Raw genomic sequence first — 18,553 nt, 5'->3', positions numbered from 1 at the left:
GGGCGTGGGGCGCAGACCCCGGCCCGGGGTGCACGAGCGTGACGCCCCGCCCCGCCCGCCCCAGGCCACCGAGACCTGCAAGTGCAATGGCTGGAAGAACCCCAAGCCGCCCACCGCGCCCCGCATGGACCTGCAGCAGCCGGCTGCCAACCTGGGCGAGCTGTGCCGCAGCTGTGAGCACCCCCTGGGTAAGCGCGGGCAGGGCTGGGACTCCCCGGAAATCCAGGCAGTCAGGGGCGTGGGCCGCCCTTCGGAGGCCTTCCCAGCGTCCCCACCTGTCCCCACGCAGCTGACCACGTGTCCCACCTGGAGAACGTATCCGAGGACGAGATCAACCGGCTGCTGGGCATGGTGGTGGACGTGGAGAACCTGTTCATGTCCGTGCACAAGGAGGAGGACACCGACACCAAGCAGGTGTATTTCTACCTCTTCAAGGTGAGCTTCCAGGGAGGGTGTGGGGGGTCAAGCGGTACATTGTGTCGGGCGTTGGGGGTTCTGTAGCTCAGAGCTTCGCTGTCCCTGTCCTCCAGCTCCTGAGGAAATGCATCTTGCAGATGACCCGGCCCGTGGTGGAGGGGTCACTGGGCAGCCCCCCATTTGAGAAGCCTAACATTGAGCAGGTGGGTTGGGGACTGGGACGGGGAGGCTGGAGGTGGCTTGGCCCAGTGGGGGGCTTGTGTCCTCCTGGGTCCTCCTGGTGCTGAGAGCCAGTGAGGTTCAGAGCAGGCCTGACGTGGACCCACTTTCCGGCTTGTCCCTCCCCAGGGTGTGCTCAACTTCGTGCAGTACAAGTTCAGCCACCTGGCTCCCCGGGAGCGCCAGACCATGTTTGAGCTCTCAAAGATGTTCTTGCTCTGCCTCAACTACTGGAAGCTGGAGACGCCCGCCCAGTTCCGGCAGAGGTCTCAGTCAGAGGACGTGGCCGCCTACAAGGTCAACTACACCAGGTGGGCCTAGCCTGCCCGGAGCCCTGCAGCCTTTCCCGGCTTCTCGGCTTCCACCCTCACCTGCCGCCCCTGCCCCTAGGTGGTTGTGTTACTGCCACGTACCCCAGAGCTGTGACAGCCTCCCTCGCTACGAAACCACCCACGTCTTCGGGCGCAGCCTGCTTCGGTCCATCTTCACCGTCACACGCCGGCAGCTGCTGGAAAAGTTCCGAGTGGAGAAGGACAAGCTGGTGCCTGAGAAGAGGACCCTCATCCTCACCCACTTCCCCAAGTGAGGCTCCATCCTGCCTGCCGGGACTTTGCGCCCCAAAAGCCAGAGCTTACAGTCAGGAGACACCATGCCCACCAAGCCTGGGGGCGGGGACAAGAGGTGACTGGAGCCCTGCCTGGCCACAGAGCACCAGGGGCTTCCGCTCAGAGCCCAGCTCCTGCGCTCTGCCGTCCCAGGCAGGTCCCAGTTTCTTGCCTCCAGTTAGAAAGGTGCAGGACTAGGGCTTCCCCCAGGGCAGCGCCGTCTCTCATCTCAGCCTCCCCATGCTCGAGAGCAGGTTCCCGCGGGTGGTGTCGGTCCCCCGGGCCGCCCAGGTTGTGTGATGGAACAGCAGTACCATCCGTACCGCCCCCAGGTTTCTGTCCATGCTGGAGGAGGAGATCTATGGGGCAAACTCACCCATCTGGGAGTCAGGCTTCACCATGCCACCCTCGGAGGGGACACAGCTGGTGCCCAGGCCAGGTGGGTGGCACCGCAGGATTTGGAGGGGGAAGTGCTGGGGGCTTGGCTGAGGCCGGGAGGGGCCAGATGACCTCCTTGTCCCTGTCCCTGACTCTCTTTCTGTCCCTCAGCCACGGTCAGCGCTGCAGTGGTTCCCAGCACCCCGATCTTCAGCCCCACCATGGGAGGGGGCAGCAACAGCTCCCTGAGTCTAGACGCCACGGGAGCTGAGCCCATGCCGGGTGAGCCTTGACCCCCTACGCCTGACCCCTGACCTTGCCCACCCACGGCTCAGCTCCTCGGCAGTGACCTTGCCACCCTCCTGCTGCAGGAGAGAAGAGGAAGCTGCCGGAGAACCTGACCCTGGAGGACGCCAAGCGGCTGCGCGTGATGGGTGACATCCCCATGGAGCTGGTCAACGAAGTCATGCTGACCATCACTGACCCCGCCGCCATGCTGGGCCCCGAGGTGGGCTGCTGGGCCTGCTGACTGTGTGGGGCGGGACCCGGGACCCTCCCCCGCCCCCACTCACCGCCCTCCACCCGCAGACCAGCCTGCTGTCGGCCAACGCAGCGCGCGATGAGACGGCCCGCCTGGAGGAGCGGCGCGGCATCATCGAGTTCCACGTCATCGGCAACTCACTGGCGCCCAAGGCCAACCGGCGGGTGCTGCTGTGGCTCGTGGGGCTGCAGAACGTCTTCTCGCACCAGCTGCCTCGCATGCCCAAGGAGTACATCGCCCGCCTCGTCTTCGACCCGTGCGTTCTCCCGCAACGCCCAGGGGATGCCACCTGCCCCATCCTGAGTCCTCCTGCCCTTACCACAACCAGGGCCTTGGGCAACCTGCAGGGTTGTGACACACCTCTCTCCCCCAGGAAGCACAAAACGCTGGCCCTGATCAAGGACGGGCGCGTCATCGGTGGGATCTGCTTCCGCATGTTCCCCACCCAGGGTTTCACCGAAATTGTCTTCTGCGCTGTCACCTCCAATGAGCAGGTCAAGGTGAGCACAGGCTAGGTCTGTGGCAGCCTCGGGCCCCTTTCCGTGGCAGAGTCTGTTCTTCACGATCCCACCAGGGGGCAGCTGGAATTTAGGAACTATGTATTAGGGCATCCCCTGTTGCGGTTAGGTGCTTATAATCCCAGCACTTTGGGAGGCTGAGGCAGGAGCATCCCAAGTTCGAGCCCAACTTGGGCAACTTAGCAATTTAGTGAGATCTTGTCTCAAACAAGTGGACTGGAGGTGGAGCTCTGTGCTGGCAAGAAAAGGGACTTGCCTGTGACAAATAGAGCCTGAGCGTCAGCAGGGTTTCTTTCATTCTCTTGTTTACTTTTTACCTTCGGTGCTGGGCCTCGGGCCTGGCCCCTTGTGTGCTGCCCCAGCTCCCTGCCCTGAGCTGTGCCCCAGCTAGCAGCCCTGTTTACGTGAACCTCCATTTTCATCATGGTCCTCCTGCTGCAGCGGGGAGCTAACTGGCAAACACCCTCCCCCTCCTGCCCCGCAGACCCGCGGGAGGGCCCCTTGGTGTCCTGAACAGATGACCCAGCTCTCTGTGGTCCCGCTGTGTGCGGGAGATGGTGTCTCCCGCGCTCAGATTGCCCACTGCAGCCCACGCCCGCTCCCTGCAGGGCTACGGCACGCACCTGATGAACCACCTGAAGGAGTACCACATCAAGCACGGCATTCTCTACTTCCTCACCTACGCCGACGAGTACGCCATCGGCTACTTCAAGAAGCAGGTGAGCCGGGCCTCACCTGCTGCCCCGTCCGCACGTCCCTGCTCCTTCTGGCACCTGTGAGGAAGTCCTCGCCCTGTCCTCCTTCTCCTCTGCTGTCACCGGCCGGGACACATGGAGTCCACATGACACCTGGGGGGGGATTGGCCCTGAGACTCAGAAGTGTGTGCTGAAGGACAGGGCGCTTGCTGCACACCCCAGGGCTTCTCCAAGGACATCAAGGTCCCCAAGAGCCGCTACCTGGGCTACATCAAGGACTACGAGGGGGCCACGCTGATGGAGTGCGAGCTGAATCCCCGGATCCCCTACACGGAGCTGTCGCACATCATCAAGAAGCAGAAGGAGGTGTGGTTCTGCCCCCCCCCCCCGCGGCTGTGCGCATGCGTGGAGCCCTGCACCTGCACTCCTTGCCCGCTCTGCAGGAACTTAGGAAAGGGGTGTCAGGATCCGGGGCTTTTCCCTTTGGGGGGCCCCGGAGTCTCATCGCCCATCTCCCTCAGATCATCAAGAAGCTGATCGAGCGTAAACAGGCCCAGATCCGTAAGGTCTACCCAGGGCTCAGCTGCTTCAAGGAGGGCGTGCGGCAGATCCCTGTGGAGAGCGTCCCCGGCATCCGTGAGCAGCGGGCCGGGGCGGGTGGGCGGGGTCCCTGCCTGCGAGGACGGGGGCTCAGGCTCACTGTCCCCTCCCCTTCCCCCTCCCCCTCCCCGCTGCAGGCGAGACTGGCTGGAAGCCGCTGGGGAAGGAGAAGGGGTGAGTGAGTTGCGCAGGGCTGGTGTTGGGGCGTGGGGAGTCGGGACGAAGAGCCTGAGACCTGGCTTCTCACCCCAGCAAGGAGCTCAAGGACCCCGACCAGCTGTACGCGACCCTCAAAAACCTGCTGGCCCAGATCAAGGTGCGTCCTACACTGGGGCGATGCGCTCTGTCCCGTCCGGGGTGGGCGGTGGCACTGGGCGGCCCCGGCTCAGGCCCACCCTCACTCCGCGCTCTCTGCAGTCGCACCCCAGCGCCTGGCCCTTCATGGAGCCCGTGAAGAAATCGGAGGCCCCGGACTACTACGAGGTCATCCGCTTCCCCATCGACCTGAAGACCATGACGGAGCGGCTGCGCAGCCGCTACTACGTGACCCGAAAGCTCTTCGTGGCCGACCTGCAGCGGGTCATCGCCAACTGCCGCGAGTACAACCCGCCGGACAGCGAGTACTGCCGCTGCGCCAGCGCGCTGGAGAAGTTCTTCTACTTCAAGCTCAAGGAGGGCGGGCTCATCGACAAGTAGCCCAGACTCGGCGGGAGGACGCACTCTGCCTGGCCCTGGCGGCCCCGGCCCCTCAGCCACGGAACCTTGGGGTCCCGGTCTGGTGGCCTTGCCCCCGAGGGCCACGACTGTTCTTGTCACTTCAGCAAGTGACTTCAGGCTCCAACCCCGCGAGCCCGGCTGCAGGGGCTGTGGCTGGCCCTGCGCTGCCCTGTGGTCTGTCCCCCAGGCCGAGGGTGTGGGGACCACTCAGTAACCCTCCAAGGGAACAATAAAGCTCTGTGTTTTTTCCCCGGTGTGATTGTCTCAGTGCCCCGCCCCTGCATGCCTATGCCAGTCCCCTTTCGGGGGCCAGCGGCACCCGCCAGGCTCTGTCACCACTGTCCCCGCCGCAGGCTCTTCCTGTCCCCTGCCGGGGCCGGTGAGGTCAGACCCTCTGCCGGTGCAGCCGCTCTTGCGGGGCTCTGGTGCGGCCGCCCCCTCCTCCCCGCCTGCCTGGTGCGCCAGGTCTTGGTTCTGCTTTCCAGAGCCCAGACCGCGTGCTGCGCCCTCTGCAGGCTGAGTCAGCGCCGCCGCCCGCTGGCTCCTCCCCCTGGCTTCGGTTTCCTTTTCCCAGCCGGGAAGGCAGGTTCCCCAGAGCCCTGAGGCTCTGAGTGTTCAAGCCCTGTTGGCTGTGCCTCTGCGGGGTTCCAGGCGGGTCTCAGGAGCCCACCAGCTCCCTCGGCTGGCCGAGTCCAGGGGAAGCAGGCTCCCGCGCCGGTGGAGGGGGCAGGGGCAGGGGCAGCTGCTGGGCTGAGGCCATGGCTCTGCGACCCTACCAGTGGGAGGTGATCATGCCCGCCCTGGAGGGCCGGAACATCATCATCTGGCTGCCCACGGGCGCGGGCAAGACCCGGGCAGCCGCCTACGTGGCCAAGAGGCACCTGGAAACAGTCGATGGAGCCAAAGTGGTGGTGCTGGTCAACAGGGTGAGTGGCTCAGCCTGCGGGCACCTTGGTGCCCTCTGCGGCCCCAGCCCTCCCAGCTGCTGCCCCCGTCCAACACCAGCCGGGAGGTTGGGGGTCCCCTCACCCCTCCCTGCTCCCCGCCCGCCCAAGCCAGCATTCTGTCCGCACCTCGTCTGCGCCCGCAGGTGCACCTGGTGACCCAGCACGCTGAGGAGTTCAGCCTCGTGCTGGGTGGACGCTGGGCCATGGCCACCTTGAGTGGGGACATGGGGGCACGGGCGGGCTTCGGCCACATGGCACAGAAGCACGACCTGGTCATCTGCACAGCCGAGCTGCTGCAGATGGCACTGAGTAGCTCGGAGGAGGAGGAGCACGTGGAGCTCACAGGTGAGGCCGGGGCCGCGAGGACGCACACCTGGGCCCTCTGCGGCCGGGGCGTGCGGGGCCGGGCAGAGCTGTAGAGAGAGACCTGGGGTGGGGCCCTTCTTCCAGCGAACCTCAGTTTACTCATCTGCAAATTGGCCACAGATCTCCCCCACCTGGGCCCTCCTCCGGGGCTGTGGCAGTCTGAGATGGACAGGGCTGGGGGAAGCAGGGCTAAGGGGAGGAAGGGCCCCACGCACGGTGTAGACTCCAGCTTCCCTGCGGCTCCAGCCTTCTCCCTCATCGTGGTGGATGAGTGTCACCACACGCACAAGGGCACCGTCTACAATGTCATCCTGAGCCAGTATCTGGAGCAGAAGCTGCAGAGGCGGCGGCACCTGCCCCAGGTGCTGGGTCTCACCGCCTCTCCAGGCACGGGCGGGAACTCCAAGCTCCAGGGCGCCATCGAGCACATCCTGCAGGTCCGCTGGGCCCTGGGCCCCTCCTGCCCCAGCCAGGCCAGGGGCCTCCTGCCAGCCCGGGCTCCCCAGGTGTCCTCACACCCCGCAGCTCCCTGCCCCCAGGGCCCTTGGAACAAGCTCCCGGCCTTGTTTCCACACTGTGCCCCCTCGTCCTGAGCACCTCAGCTCTCACCCAGTTTTACTCATTGGTGTCTGTGGGACTGGGGACACAACCCTCACGCTGAGCTCCATCCCAGCCCTGTTCAGCTGAGGCAGGCTCTCACTAAGCTATCCTAACTGTGCCCCTGCCCAGTGGGCCTGTGTCAGGCTCTGTGGTCCTCCGCCGGGACCCACTCACCTCAAAGTCCTGCCCGCTGTCCCTGAGACTCAACCCCGGCCCAGCGAAGCCCTCCCTGTTGCCCGCAGCTCTGTGCCAACCTGGATACGTGGTGCATTATGTCGCCCAAGACCCACCGCCCAGAGTTGCTGGAGCACCGTCCCCAGCCCTGCAAGCAGTATGACTTGTGCCAGAGGCGCAGCCAGGTGCGCGGGCCGGGCCGGGTGGGGAGCTGTGCTGCCTGCATCCCGGCAGCTGGACACTCTAGGTCCTTGGCCTGTGCACTGGGCCTGTGTCTTTTCTGGGCCATGGGCACAGCCACGCCCACAGTTGCCCAGACTGGCCCAGATGGAACTGTGGACATTAGTCAGGGCCCTTGGTGCAAGCCAGGACATTGCTGGGTGTACCGAGCTCTGTCCTCCAGCGGGAAGGCTGGCCGGTGCCCAGTGTGAACAGGGCATGGGGGTGGGGGTGGACCAGGAGCTGTCTGCAGGACCCGGGCACTCCTCCAGCCAGGTCCCCCTCACGCACGCTCCTCTTGCCCAGGACCCATTTGGGGACTTGATAAAGAAGCTTATGGCTCAGATCCACGACCACGCGGAAATGCCGGAGTTGGCCCAAGACTTTGGGACGCAGACGTATGAGCAGCAGGTGGTGGAGCTGTGCAAGACAGGTGCTGCGGGCCGCGGAGACAGCCCTGTCCACTCGGGGGCGGGGCCTGGCCGCGGTGGGCGGGGCTTGGTCGCTCAGGGGTGGTGCCCACGCTGGAGGCACCCGTGGGCGGGGTCTCACATCGCCCCACCCCGACCCTGGCCCCGCCCGCAGCCGCGGAGGCGGGGCTCCAGGAGCGCCGCGTGCTCGCGCTCCACCTGAGGCGCTACAACGACGCGCTGCTCATCCACGACACTGTGCGCGCTGTGGACGCCCTGGCCTCGCTGCAGGACTTCTGTGACCGGGAGCGCGCCACCAAATCTCAGATCTTGCACGCCGAGCGCTGGCTCCTGGGCCTCTTCGATGGTGAGGAGCCTGGGGAGGGGCCCGTGGGAAGAACCCTGTTTTTCAAACCCAAATCGAAAGCCATGGATATAACAGGTTCATTTCCTTATCTGTGAAAGGTAAGCATAATTGTGAAAACGAATTTACCTTATTGACAGATATTTTTTAAAACATGTAGTTGGAATGGCAATCAAAAATCCAAAAATAGGTTGCCAGTAGTGATGGCGCACACCTGTCATCCCTTCAGTCCTGGAGGCTGAGGCAGGAGGATCGCAAATTCAAGCCCAGCTTGGGCATCTTAGCTACTTTGAGACCCTCTTTCAAAACAAAGAAATTAAAAAGGGCTGCAGACTTAGCTGGTTACAAAGGTGTTGGGGCCCCACCGACCTCCAGCTTCTCACAGACCACAAGGACGAGCTGACCCGCTTGGCAACACACGGCCCCGAGAACCCCAAACTGGACACGCTGGAGCAGATCCTGCAGGCGCAGTTCAGGGGTGCCGCCAACCCCCGGGGCATTGTCTTCACCCGCACCCGCCAGAGCGCCCAGTCCCTGCTGCTCTGGCTCCAGCAGCAGCCCAGCCTGCGGACGGCGGGCATCCGGGCCCAGATGCTGATCGGGGCGGGCAGCGGCAGCCAGAGTGCGCACATGACCCAGGTGTGGGCCTGGGGCAGCAGCGGGGCTGTGCCCTGGCGGGGTGCAGGGGGACCCTGTGGCCAGGGCGTGTGCTGTCCCCAGGCTGAGGCGGGGGCTGCCTTTGTCCTGCCTGTGCCCCAACAGAGGGACCAGCAGGACGTGATCCGGAAGTTCCGGGCCGGCGCCCTGAACCTTCTGGTGGCCACGAGTGTGGCAGAGGAGGGGCTGGACATCGCCAAGTGCAACGTGGTGGTGCGCTACGGGCTGCTGACCAACGAGATCTCCATGGTCCAGGTGCTCGGCCCTCCCGCCTCGAGGGATCGGAGGGGTCTGGCGCCCAGCCCTGGTCAGACTCAGCTTTGTGCTCCGCCTCCCCAGGCGCGGGGCCGCGCACGGGCCAGCCAGAGCGTGTACTCGTTCGTGGCCACGGAGGGCAGCCGGGAGCTGCGGCGCGAGCTGACCAATGAGGCTCTGGAGGCCCTGATGGAACAGGCAGTGGCCGCCGTGCAGAGGATGGACCCGGCCGAGTACCAGGCCAAGGTCTGCAGCAGGCGGGGTCGCGACCTGGCCCTGGGCCCTGTGGATGGGGCTCTGACTGCACCCCCTTGGGCCCCCAGATCCGGGATCTGCAGCTCGAAGCCGTGGTCAAGCGTGCCGCCCGGGCCACGCAGAGGGACAGACAGCGGCGACAGTTCCCCGCGGAGCACGTGAGGCTCCTCTGCATCAACTGCATGGTGGCTGTGGGCCACGGCAGTGACCTGCGGAAGGTCGAGGGCACCCACCACGTCAACGTGAACCCCAACTTCTCGTGAGCCTGTGGAAGGGGCTGTCAGGAGGAGAAGGAAGCGGGGTGGGGCAGTGCTTGGAGGGTTGGGGGCGGAGGTTGACGAGCAGCGTCTGGTGACACTGTTTTACCCCTGCCCCTGTCTGACAAGTGAGGGAATAGAGCTGCTAAGTGACCTGCCCAGGTTCCCAGAGCCCCGCGTCACAGAGCAGGACCTGGAACTCGGCGTCACACGCTCTGTGCCCACACACTGGGTCCCGTCCAACTCCTCTGAGGACATTCAGAGAAGCTGGTTGCCCCGTGTGGTGGTACACTTACAGTCCCAGCTTCGAGGGAGGCTGAGGCAGGAGAGTGGCTTGAACCCAGGAGTTCAAGGCCCACCTACGCAATACAGCAAGACTGTCTTTAACAGCCATGCCCTGGAGGGCTCCGCGGAGGGTAGCCAGCTTCCTCCATGCAGTAGGGAGCCGTTATTAGGCACCTCAGTGTCAGGCCACTATGCCAGGGGTCCCCACCCTGCTTCCTATGTGAGGAGGCAGCATTTGGCTCCAAGAAGGTGGGTAGAAAATGACACAGGCCTGACAGGGCATGGCAGAGTGGGGCGGGCCCCTCGGCCTGGGGGGAAGGGACAGATGGTGGGGATCAGAATGCCGACAGCAGACCACAGACGGACTAGTGGGGCAGGGTGCCAAAGGTCTAGCCCCAAAGCGCCACCTGAACCCAGAGGTGATGAGCAGCCCCAGTGGACTCCAGCAGAGCAGTGTGGGGCCAACTCCCGTGCTGAGACCCCGGGAGCAGCAAGGGGGCAGACGCGGGCCAGGCGGGCGGGTGGGTGGGGTGGAGGCAGCAGCCCCTGGGAAGCGTAGAGGCTGCGGCCCTTGCGGAGGTTGGGTTGATCTTGGCCCTGGGACCACAGTGCCCCTGGACAGGCGCAAGGGAGGAGGTCCGCTGGCCGCAGGGTGCAAGGTCTGGGCCCAGGGTCCACGAGGGCTGCGGCCGCCCCCTTCCCCTCCAGGCTCTACTACACCGTGTCCCGGGAGCCTGTGGTCATCGACAGAGTCTTCAAGGACTGGAAGCCGGGGGGCGCCATTAGCTGCCGCAACTGTGGGGAGGTGCGCGCAGGCCGTGGCGCCCTGGGGAGCCCTCCCTGGGCTGGGAGCCCTGCCTGGGAGCCGGCCGTGGAAGGAGGAGCCCGGGCCCCAGACCCAGTCCTCTCTGCCCCCCCCAGAGCTGGGGACTGCAGATGATCTACAAGTCGGTGACCCTGCCGGTGCTCAAAGTGCGCAGCCTGCTCCTGGAGACCCCGCAGAGCCGGATCCAGGCCAAGAAGTGGTCGCGGGTGCCCTTCCCGGTGGAGGACTTCGACTTCCTGCAGCACTGTACCCAGAACCTGGCCGACCTCTCCCTGGACTGACTGCCCGGCGCTGCGGTGCCCGGCTCGGCCTGCAGGGGGCAGCAGAGCCCGCAGCCGCTGGCCCCCTGCTCCCCGCGCCGCCCCCCCCCCCCATGAAGCTTTGATCCAGGCAGGCTCCTGTCTGAGCCACCAGTCCTGGGCACCCTGGGGAGGCAGCTGGAGGGACACATTCAGTGCTGGCCGCTGGCCGCCTGGACGGAGCCAGGAAACGGGCAGGAGGATCATCTACTGAGCCACGAGGACCCAACACCCTCCACACCAAAGCCACTTCTGGTTCTTGAGGCTCCTCAAAAATTAAATGGGAAAACAGGGTAGAAAACTTGTGGGGTTTGGTTTGGTTTTAGTTTGTTGGTTTTTCTTTTTTTTTGAGACAGGGTCTTGCTATGTAGTTCAGGCTGGCCTCAAACTCGGTGAACCTCCTGCCTCAGCCTCCCAGGTGGTGGGATCACAGGCATGGGCCACCACGCCTGGCAATGTGTGGTATTTATTTATTTATTTAGTCAGTCAGTCAGTCAGTCAGTCTTTGAGACAGGGTCTCGCTCTGCAGTTCAGGCTGGCCTTGAGCTCACTTTGTAGCCCAGGCTGTCCTCGAACTTGCAGTGATCCTCCTGCCTCAGCCTCCAGAGTGCTGAATGTGTGGTGTTTTAAACCACATTTTGTTCAGGTGTAATTGATAGAAAATAAACTGCACGTATTTATAGTGTGCAACTGGATATGTTTAAACATGTATACTCCTGTAAGTCAGTATGCTGACCATTGGCATCACCCCCAAAAGTATTCCTGTAAAAAAGAGACATGTAGGGGCGCACACCTGTAATCCCAGCGCTTGGGAGCCTCATGCAGGAGGATTGCACCGAGTTCAAAGCAAGCCTGGCTTACATAGCAACATCTTGTCTCAAAAAAAGAACAGAAAAGTATGCTTTTGGAGGTCTGTTGCCGCAGTCCCCAAGCTCAGTGGGGTGGTAATGTAGGGACGTAAAAACGCTCCTCTGGAATGGGTGTCTTCTGCCCTCATGGAGAAAAAGCTTCAAGAGTCTTTTAGTTTCCTTTGGTACCAGGAATCGAACTCAGGACCTTGCACTTGTCGGGTAGGCGCTTGTGCCGCTGAGCTATCTTCCCGGCCCAAAGAGTCTGCACGGGGGCTGGGCCTCAGTGGTGGAGGCTTTGCTGGTTGCAGGAGGCTGGGACTGGAGCCCCAGGTGCAAAAACCTACGCAGGCCTCCATTTGGGTCCATCAGAGAACCGGAGGCCTTGTGTCCCCACCCTCTGTCCCGGGCCATCTCCCTGGAGACTGGGCTCTAGGGGTGGGCGCAGGTGGGGGCGGGGTGGGAGAATTACAAAGGCCTGATTTCCGGTCTCATTTTAATAAGAAGGAGGCAGAAGTAGGTTGATTCTTCGGGGAAAGGGCTATTTCTGTAGCAAGAGGCTCAGCGGGCAGGAGTCACCTTCAGGAGGGGGGAGTGTGGCAGGACGGCAGCCCCTCCCGCCGCGTGGATGGCAGCACTGTTTTCTTTTTTCTGATTGTGGGCTGAGACCCTATCCTGCGCACCCGCCCCCCGAGAGTGTGGGCTGGGTCCCCGGCCGCTTCCTGTGCCTCTGGGGCGCCCCTCCTGCTGTCCCTGTCACATCTCTGCCTCCTGGGCCGCTGCACCCCATCCACTCCCCTTGGCGCCCGGAGTTGTCATCCCCTCCCACTGGCCGCTACGTGCCTTTCACGGGTCAATAAAATTAGTGAGTCGGGCAGAGGGAGGGCGGGGGCGCCCGGTGCTAAGCTCCCTGGCCTCGAATGTGGCTGGACTCACGGAGTCCGGACGCCTGTCATTCCAGGGCTAAACAGCGACAGCTGAGGGACCGCAGCTGGTGCTGGGGGTTGGTGGGGAGATGACCTGGGCCTCTGTCGGCCTCCTAAGTGCCCCGAGGTCCCAGGCAGCTGACTCCGGGATGGGCAGCCTACGATCGATTGATCAATTGATTGACATACTGGGCATTGTACCGGGGCCTTCAGATTGAGCTACCTCTCCAGCCCTTTTCTAATTTTGAGACACAGTCTAAGTCATCCAGGCTGGATGCGATTCTCCTGCCTCAGCCTCCCCAGTGCTGGGATTCCGGGTGTGAGGCACCACCCTCGGCTGGGCGGGCTTCCAAGAGCTGGGCTAGGGCTCCGGCCAGGTGAGGTCTCTGCACTTCCTGCATCTCCGGAAGGGTCGGGGGCACCTGAGCAGCAGTCCTGGGAGATGTCCTGAGGTCCTCCGGCCCTGAGGACCCGGCTGGGCCCCACCCAGGGGCAGAGGCTCAGACGCTCGGGCTCCTGGCCCGGCCAAGCTGGAGGCACGCCCACCCTGAACACGCCCCCAGCAGCCCCCGCCCCGCCCGGCCCCGCCGCCTGCCGGGTGTCCGCGCTCCCAGCCTGGAGAGCGCAGGTGGCCACGGCGCGCTGCCCGTCCCGGCAGGTAAGACGACGACGCGGGCTGTCCCCCATCCTGCCGGCCGGGGTCCTGTCCATCGGGGTGCCCTAAGACCGTGGGGACCCTTGCGCGGACACTGGGCATCCCAGGCGCGCAGAGCAGCGCGGTAGACCTTCCAGGCGGAGTCGGAGGGGCGCAAGGACAGAGTGACTGAGGGGGTGGCCGGGGTCCCCATGGCCGCAGCTCTGCAGGCACCGAGGTTAGAGCCCGACACCCGCGCTGCACTTACCACGCGGGGTACAGAGGGGTGCGCGCCGGCGGGGACCTGGGCCGCGCGCCTGTTGCCGAGTCGGGGCGCGCATGCACCCGCTGTGGTGGGACTGGCCGCGCCGGGACCGAGGGGAGCGCGCTGGGGAGGGCAGCGGCTGCGGCTTGGGCGGGCGGCCTCCCCACCGCGGGCACTGCCCTCGCAGAGCCGGGCCCCTGGGGCGCAGTGGCGAGAGGGGCTCCCCCTGGGACCAGCTGGCCCCCCGGAGGTCGTCGCACGCCTTTGGACCGACGGCGGCCGCTCCCACAGCCGTCCGGAGTCCCCGTCCGTGGGCTCTCGCTCCGATGCGATCCTCACCGTGGGAAGTTCTGCTGGTGCCCCCCGCGCCCCGCCGCGGTGCCGGCTTCTTCAGAGGGCCTGGGGTCGCCTTCCTCACTGCGGCCTGGGGCTCCCTAGCGCCCCGGCAGCCGCCTTACCTGTGGAAGAGTGACAGCCGCCCGCCGGGTGGGGGCGGGACCTAAGCCGTGCGGAGAGCGCTCGCCTAGCGCGCTGCCAGGCGCCTGGTGAGGGCTCAGCGCGCCTAAGCGTCCCCGGTCCCCTCGTCCCCTCCTGCAGGACAGCAAAGCCCATCTGCGGGGGGTGGCAGGGGTGGAAGGATTTTTAAAGCTTGGCCAGAGAGCGCGATGGTGCCCTTTGTCGCCACCCCAGCCCTCTGCTGGTGCGCGGGTCTCACCCCGGCCGCGGCTGCAGCCTGCTGTCAGGGTGGCCTTTTGTCTCGGTGTGGGGACAAGTGCCCAGCGGGAGCCGACTTGGGGTTCTGCCTCCCTGGAACAAGCTCTGGCTTGGAGGCCTAACTTGAAAAGAAAATGTCCCGTTGGCGTCACCTCCCTGGCCTTCCCGCCTGCAGAAATCCCCAAGCTGGGACCAAGCCTCACCAAATTTTTCCAGGAAGATAAATAATACTAGTGACGGGGAGTCCTGCCCCCCGCTAGCAAGACGGCTCAGTCCCACCGGGCCGAGCACGCTGCCTCAGGGGGAGCCTGGTCTCCTTTGGGGCCACCCCCTGTCCCATGAGGGGCGGACAGGGCAGAGGGCCAAGCCGGACTCCGGATCACAGTCCCCGTACTGCCAGCAGTGTGTGCCCCAGGGCCGGAGAGACAGCTTGGGGTGGGACAGAACCCGGACCTAGGACGGAGGCTGTTATCCTTGCACGTGCGTGGGAGTCCTTGCCGGGGGTGTCAGCTAGCGTCACCCTCCGGCTGTCCCTGCATACCACCATGTCACTCAGATGCGTAACTCCCGGGAGGCAGAGCAGCCCGGACCGGAGCCCAGTGTCCCGGCCCTGCAGAAGGTGCCTTTATGGAGGTAGGGGTGAGAGCATACCTTGTTGGACAGGGTTTTGTTTTGGTTTTTGCACTTTATTTATGATTTTAAAATCTTTAGGGCCAGGCGTGGTGGCACATGCTCTTCATCCCAGCGCGCTGGGAGGCTGAGACAGGAGGATTGCAAGTTGGAACCCAGCCTGGGCAGTAGATGAGATCTTATCCCAACATTTTAAAAATGAATACATAAAGGGCTGGGGATGTAGCTCAGTTTAAAGGCCTTGGGTTCAACCCCACAGTAGCACACACGCATGCAAAAGTCAGACGTCTACATGTACCTATTGCCCCAGACTCTGCACATGTCCTCTGGGCCTGGCCCGGTGACCACAGGGCCGTTGGGCTCATTCGCTCCCTGTCTTCCTCGTCTCCCACCAGAGTGGAGCCCTGCGAAGTGGGCTCGGGACGTGCTTCCCAGGCCGGGGAGGAATTTCAAGGTGAAATGAGGAAGAGAGTCGGCTGTCACAGGCACTGTCCCCCTTGGGTCTCCTGACCTCATTCTCTACCCCAAAATCGGGACAGTTTTAAAACGCGCCCTGTGCTACGCCAGCAGGAAGGGCTGTGGAGCGGGCGGCTGAGCTCCCGGGTGGGATCGAGGCTGCCGGGAGCGTGGAAGGATAGAGGAGGTGAGGGCGGCACCCCACGGTCCCTGTGCGCTCTCCTGGAGGGGCCAGGCCTCTGTGATGCGGCTTCTCTCCTGACCTCGGTCCTGGGCCGTGGACAGGCGAGTGGGGGCTGGGGGGCAGGCGCCGGGTCATCCTCGGTGGGGACAAACGGCACATGGGTTCCCACCGTGCTGTCGGGGCTGTGTGGGGCCCCCAACACTGCGGCCTGGTCCCTGCCGTGCGGTGCTCCGTGGAGCTGAACACACAGTGCACCCAGGGGGGCTCCCCACAGCGCCGCCGGGCCCCACGCTCCACAGCGCCCGTCCCTGACCAGGGACCTCCTTCACCTTGGGTGACCCGCCAGGCTCGGCTTGCTTGAGCATGGGCCCAGGGGTCTGCAGTGGCTCAGGGCTGGGGACTCGAGAGCCCGCGCCTGACGCCTGCCCCAAGGCTCCAGGTGTCTCGGCAACTGCGGCCCTGGCCTCTGTCTGTCCATCCGTCTGTCTGTCCTGGAGGTTTTGGTGAGCCCCTGCTTGCCTCCACCGTCGTCCGTCCCGCTGCTGCTGCTGCTGCTGCGAGCTCCCTGTCCGTCCGTCCTCTGCCGTCCTCTCGAGCTGGTCCTCCCCTCCCCCCGCTCTCCCGGCGTCAGCCGCTCACACCTTCCTCCCGCGCTCTGTCCGTCCGTCTCTCTGTCCCTTGAGGAGTCCGGGGCACAGGGCAGCCAGGAGTGGAGGAGAAGGTGGCAGCGCGTCCAGGAGCTGCCGTCCCCCTGGGCTGCACGCTGGGCATGCGGACACACGCGACCCTGGAGGACACTCGGTCCTGCGCCCCTCCAGAACTTGGGGACGACGGCTCCAAACTGAATGCTGTAGGGCGCCCGGGGCAGCCCTGTGGGAGTGACCCCTGGGCCGAGGGCGGGCGTGGATGCGGGGTTTCCCGAGGTGCTGGCGCGAGTTTCGGCGGAGCTCACCCCCGCCCAGCCCGGCTTCCTGCTGTAAACCGCCGCTGCCGCCTCCCCCAGCGTCACACAGGGCCGGCTGTGTGGCTCTTGTTTATGGACTGAGGTCCTGTGGTGGGGCAGCTGCCTCCCTGACGCCCCCCCAGATGCCCAGGCAAGGGCCCAGCTGCTCCCTGCTGCCCCACCGGCCCCTTCCCCGGTCCCCGCTGCCTCTTCTGGGTGCGCAGGCCGGACCTCTGCACCCTGGTGCTGCAGCTCTGCTGTCACCTGCAAGGACTCCAGCCGGTCCCTACCCACCCCAGGGTGCGGTGTGCTGGGCCCAGCAGCGGGCAGCTCCTGTGTCCCACGCCCAGGGACCCAGGGCCCTGCCAGGCCTTGGTCCTGGGCAGCCCCTAACCCCACACCCAGCCCCTCGTCCCGGCCTCAGCGCTGCAAGGGCCATGCCATCTAGTCTGCAGCTGGCAGGGCGGCCCAGGAACTCTGGCCAGGCCCCCTGCAGGCCGTGTGGGGCAGGGTGCTGCCCGGGTCCCCGGCCCAGGTCTCCGGCCCAGGTCTCCAGCCCAGGTCTCCGGCTGGGGACAGAATGCGGGGCAGGAGCGTCTCCGTGACCTTGTTCTGAAGCATGCTGTCCTACTTAGCTGCTCCCGCAGGGATCAGCGGCTGTGGCTCCAGCCACCTGGGGCTCCCTGGGAATGCAGCTGTCCTAGGTGGAGGCCGGGCCAGCGACAACGGGCCAGCCATATGGGGTACAGGGGTGCTGGGGCCGGAGAGGCACCAGGAAGGCCCCCAAATAGCCAGGCAGGTGGCCAGGCTGAGGGGGGAGGTAGGGGGCAGTCCCCAAACTCTGCCTTCTGCCTCACCCTGGGGTCAGTGATTTATTGATTCAGCCAACACATGTTCATGGAGCACTTACTGTGTATTCTTTGCCAGACCTTGCCCTGGAGATCCGAGAAAGAGCAAGGTAGGAGGAATAAGGCAGGGGGAAGAGGAAAATCTGCCCTAAGGACAATGAGCTGGGTTAGTGGCACGTCCTCAAATCCCAACAATCTGGGAGGCTGAAGCAGGAGGACCCCAAGTCTCTAAGTCTCTTTAGAGATGTAGCGAGACCTTGGCTCGTAGTAAGGAGGAGTGGTGCTGCAGCTCAGCGCACAGGGTTCAGTCCGGGCAACCGGGAAAGGCCTCGCCCCTCGCAGAGGTGATCTTCGAGCCTCGGCCAAGTGGACAGGACAGGGAGGCGGGAGCTCAGGACCCGGAGCCGGGCGTCTGAGCCTCCTGGGTGTGGGGAGCTGCCTGCCCGGCTCCTGCCGGGCTCCGACTGAGGGAGCCCAGTGCTGCTGGGCCAGGCGGCACAGGGCAGAGGATGGGACGGGAGCGGGGCTCTGGCCAGGAGCTTCAACCCCGAGGATGTTTTGAATGCAAACATTTTCGCCGGGACCCGCCCACGCCAGGGCTTCAGGGGTGTTTCCAGTTTGAGCACAGCTCCTCCACCCCGATTCCTTGACCGGCTCTTTCAGTTTCTCCCCTCTGGTACAGTTAAACAAATTTCCATGTTTTTCATTCCATTTTAACTTTCCTGAAACTGTGTTTATCGGCATCCACTCCTTATTCCCCCAGCTGCTGGAGTTCCAGGCGCTCCTTAGTTTAGGAGCCTCGGGCTCCTGCCCCTGGGCTCTGCCATGGTAAAATTGACTGGGAATTTACATTAAAAAAAAAAAAATTTGTCAAATTTTCATCTTTCTTTGTTCTTTTCTCTTTTTTTTTTTGTATTTTGTTTTGTTGGTTTTTTTGTTTTTATTCGAGACAAGATCTTGCTATGTAACCCCAGCTGGCTTCAAATTTGAGGGGATCCTCCTGCCTCGGCCTCCGGAGTGCTGTGATTATGCATGTGTACCACCATGCCTGGCAAGATTTGATTCTTTTGTGTACCTTAGTTAATGAGGTTTTTTTGTACACAGTTCTGGTGTCTTCAGTGTTCCCCCTCCATGGCAGTATTTTTAAGTGGCAGGAAGTATTTATCTCCAAGGTCATCCGTGGGAGGCACCCAGGGAAGGAGCTGCGGGAGGTGGGGAAGGAGGCAGGTGGGCAGATCTTTCACGCTATGCAGAGTGTTTCTCGAAGCAGAGGGCGAACTTCGGTGCTTCAGACAGAAGAATGATATGATCTGAGTGTTTCCCAGTGCTGGGGACGGACCCAGGGCCTCCAACATGGAAGGCCGCAGAGTGACACCCCAGCTCAGACCTGCTTATTTATTTGTTTCTTAAATTTGAATTTCTTTGTCTTTTTGAGACAGGGTCTCGCTATGCAGTTCAGGCTGGCCTTGAGCTCACTTTGTAGCCCAGGCTGGTCTCGAAC

At 63.8% G+C, this 18,553-nt stretch overlaps 3 protein-coding genes across 5 annotated transcripts in view; all 3 read left to right on the top strand.

Annotated features, from left to right (window-relative positions):
• Positions 1 to 64: 64 nt before the first annotated feature.
• On the top strand, positions 65 to 4,940 carry Kat2a (K(lysine) acetyltransferase 2A; the record flags this gene model as incomplete). Its single annotated transcript, XM_013519392.1, is given in 16 exon segments — positions 65 to 188; positions 290 to 435; positions 531 to 620; positions 766 to 947; positions 1,027 to 1,218; positions 1,574 to 1,680; positions 1,791 to 1,901; positions 1,991 to 2,127; positions 2,208 to 2,416; positions 2,534 to 2,660; positions 3,287 to 3,397; positions 3,596 to 3,739; positions 3,895 to 4,009; positions 4,111 to 4,147; positions 4,226 to 4,289; positions 4,391 to 4,940. Coding segments are annotated over 16 exon segments (2,115 nt in total). The 3' UTR covers positions 4,670 to 4,940.
• Positions 4,941 to 5,239: 299 nt separating this feature from the next.
• On the top strand, positions 5,240 to 10,905 carry Dhx58 (DEXH (Asp-Glu-X-His) box polypeptide 58). 3 transcript variants are annotated; one of them, XM_013519387.1, is made up of 12 exons: positions 5,240 to 5,616; positions 5,781 to 5,982; positions 6,250 to 6,440; positions 6,846 to 6,962; positions 7,303 to 7,429; positions 7,582 to 7,773; positions 8,156 to 8,409; positions 8,533 to 8,682; positions 8,767 to 8,928; positions 9,006 to 9,196; positions 10,188 to 10,284; positions 10,401 to 10,905. In XM_013519387.1, exons 1-12 carry the CDS (start codon positions 5,449 to 5,451, stop codon positions 10,584 to 10,586), a joined length of 2,037 nt encoding a protein of 678 aa, XP_013374841.1. In that variant the 5' UTR covers positions 5,240 to 5,448; the 3' UTR covers positions 10,587 to 10,905. The 3 variants fall into 3 exon arrangements, with proteins under 3 accessions (XP_013374841.1, XP_013374840.1, XP_013374838.1); XM_013519386.1 differs by having other exon boundaries at positions 6,124 to 6,365; XM_013519384.1 differs by having other exon boundaries at positions 6,124 to 6,440.
• A 2,083-nt stretch (positions 10,906 to 12,988) lies between these two features.
• The window catches only part of Znf385c (zinc finger protein 385C), a 32,618-nt gene continuing 27,053 nt past the window's right edge, over positions 12,989 to 18,553 (top strand). Inside the window, exon 1 of the mRNA XM_013519286.1 lies at positions 12,989 to 13,036. The gene's annotated coding sequence lies outside the window, so the exon portion shown is untranslated. The remainder of the gene's footprint in view (positions 13,037 to 18,553) is intronic.

This window comes from Chinchilla lanigera, unplaced genomic scaffold, assembly GCF_000276665.1.
Source record: "Chinchilla lanigera isolate Chin_1 unplaced genomic scaffold, ChiLan1.0 scaffold00050, whole genome shotgun sequence".
Lineage (NCBI taxonomy): Eukaryota > Metazoa > Chordata > Mammalia > Rodentia > Chinchillidae > Chinchilla > Chinchilla lanigera.
This window is presented reverse-complemented; position numbering and strand designations above follow the sequence as displayed.

Coding starts and splice junctions, on each gene's coding strand:
- Dhx58 (XM_013519384.1), top strand. CDS start 5,449: ATGGCTCTGCGACCCTACCAGTGGGAGGTGATCATGCCCGCCCTGGAG. Junction 6,441..6,845: donor CCATCGAGCACATCCTGCAG/GTCCGCTGGGCC, acceptor TGTTGCCCGCAG/CTCTGTGCCAACCTGGATAC. Junction 10,285..10,400: donor GCTGCCGCAACTGTGGGGAG/GTGCGCGCAGGC, acceptor TGCCCCCCCCAG/AGCTGGGGACTGCAGATGAT.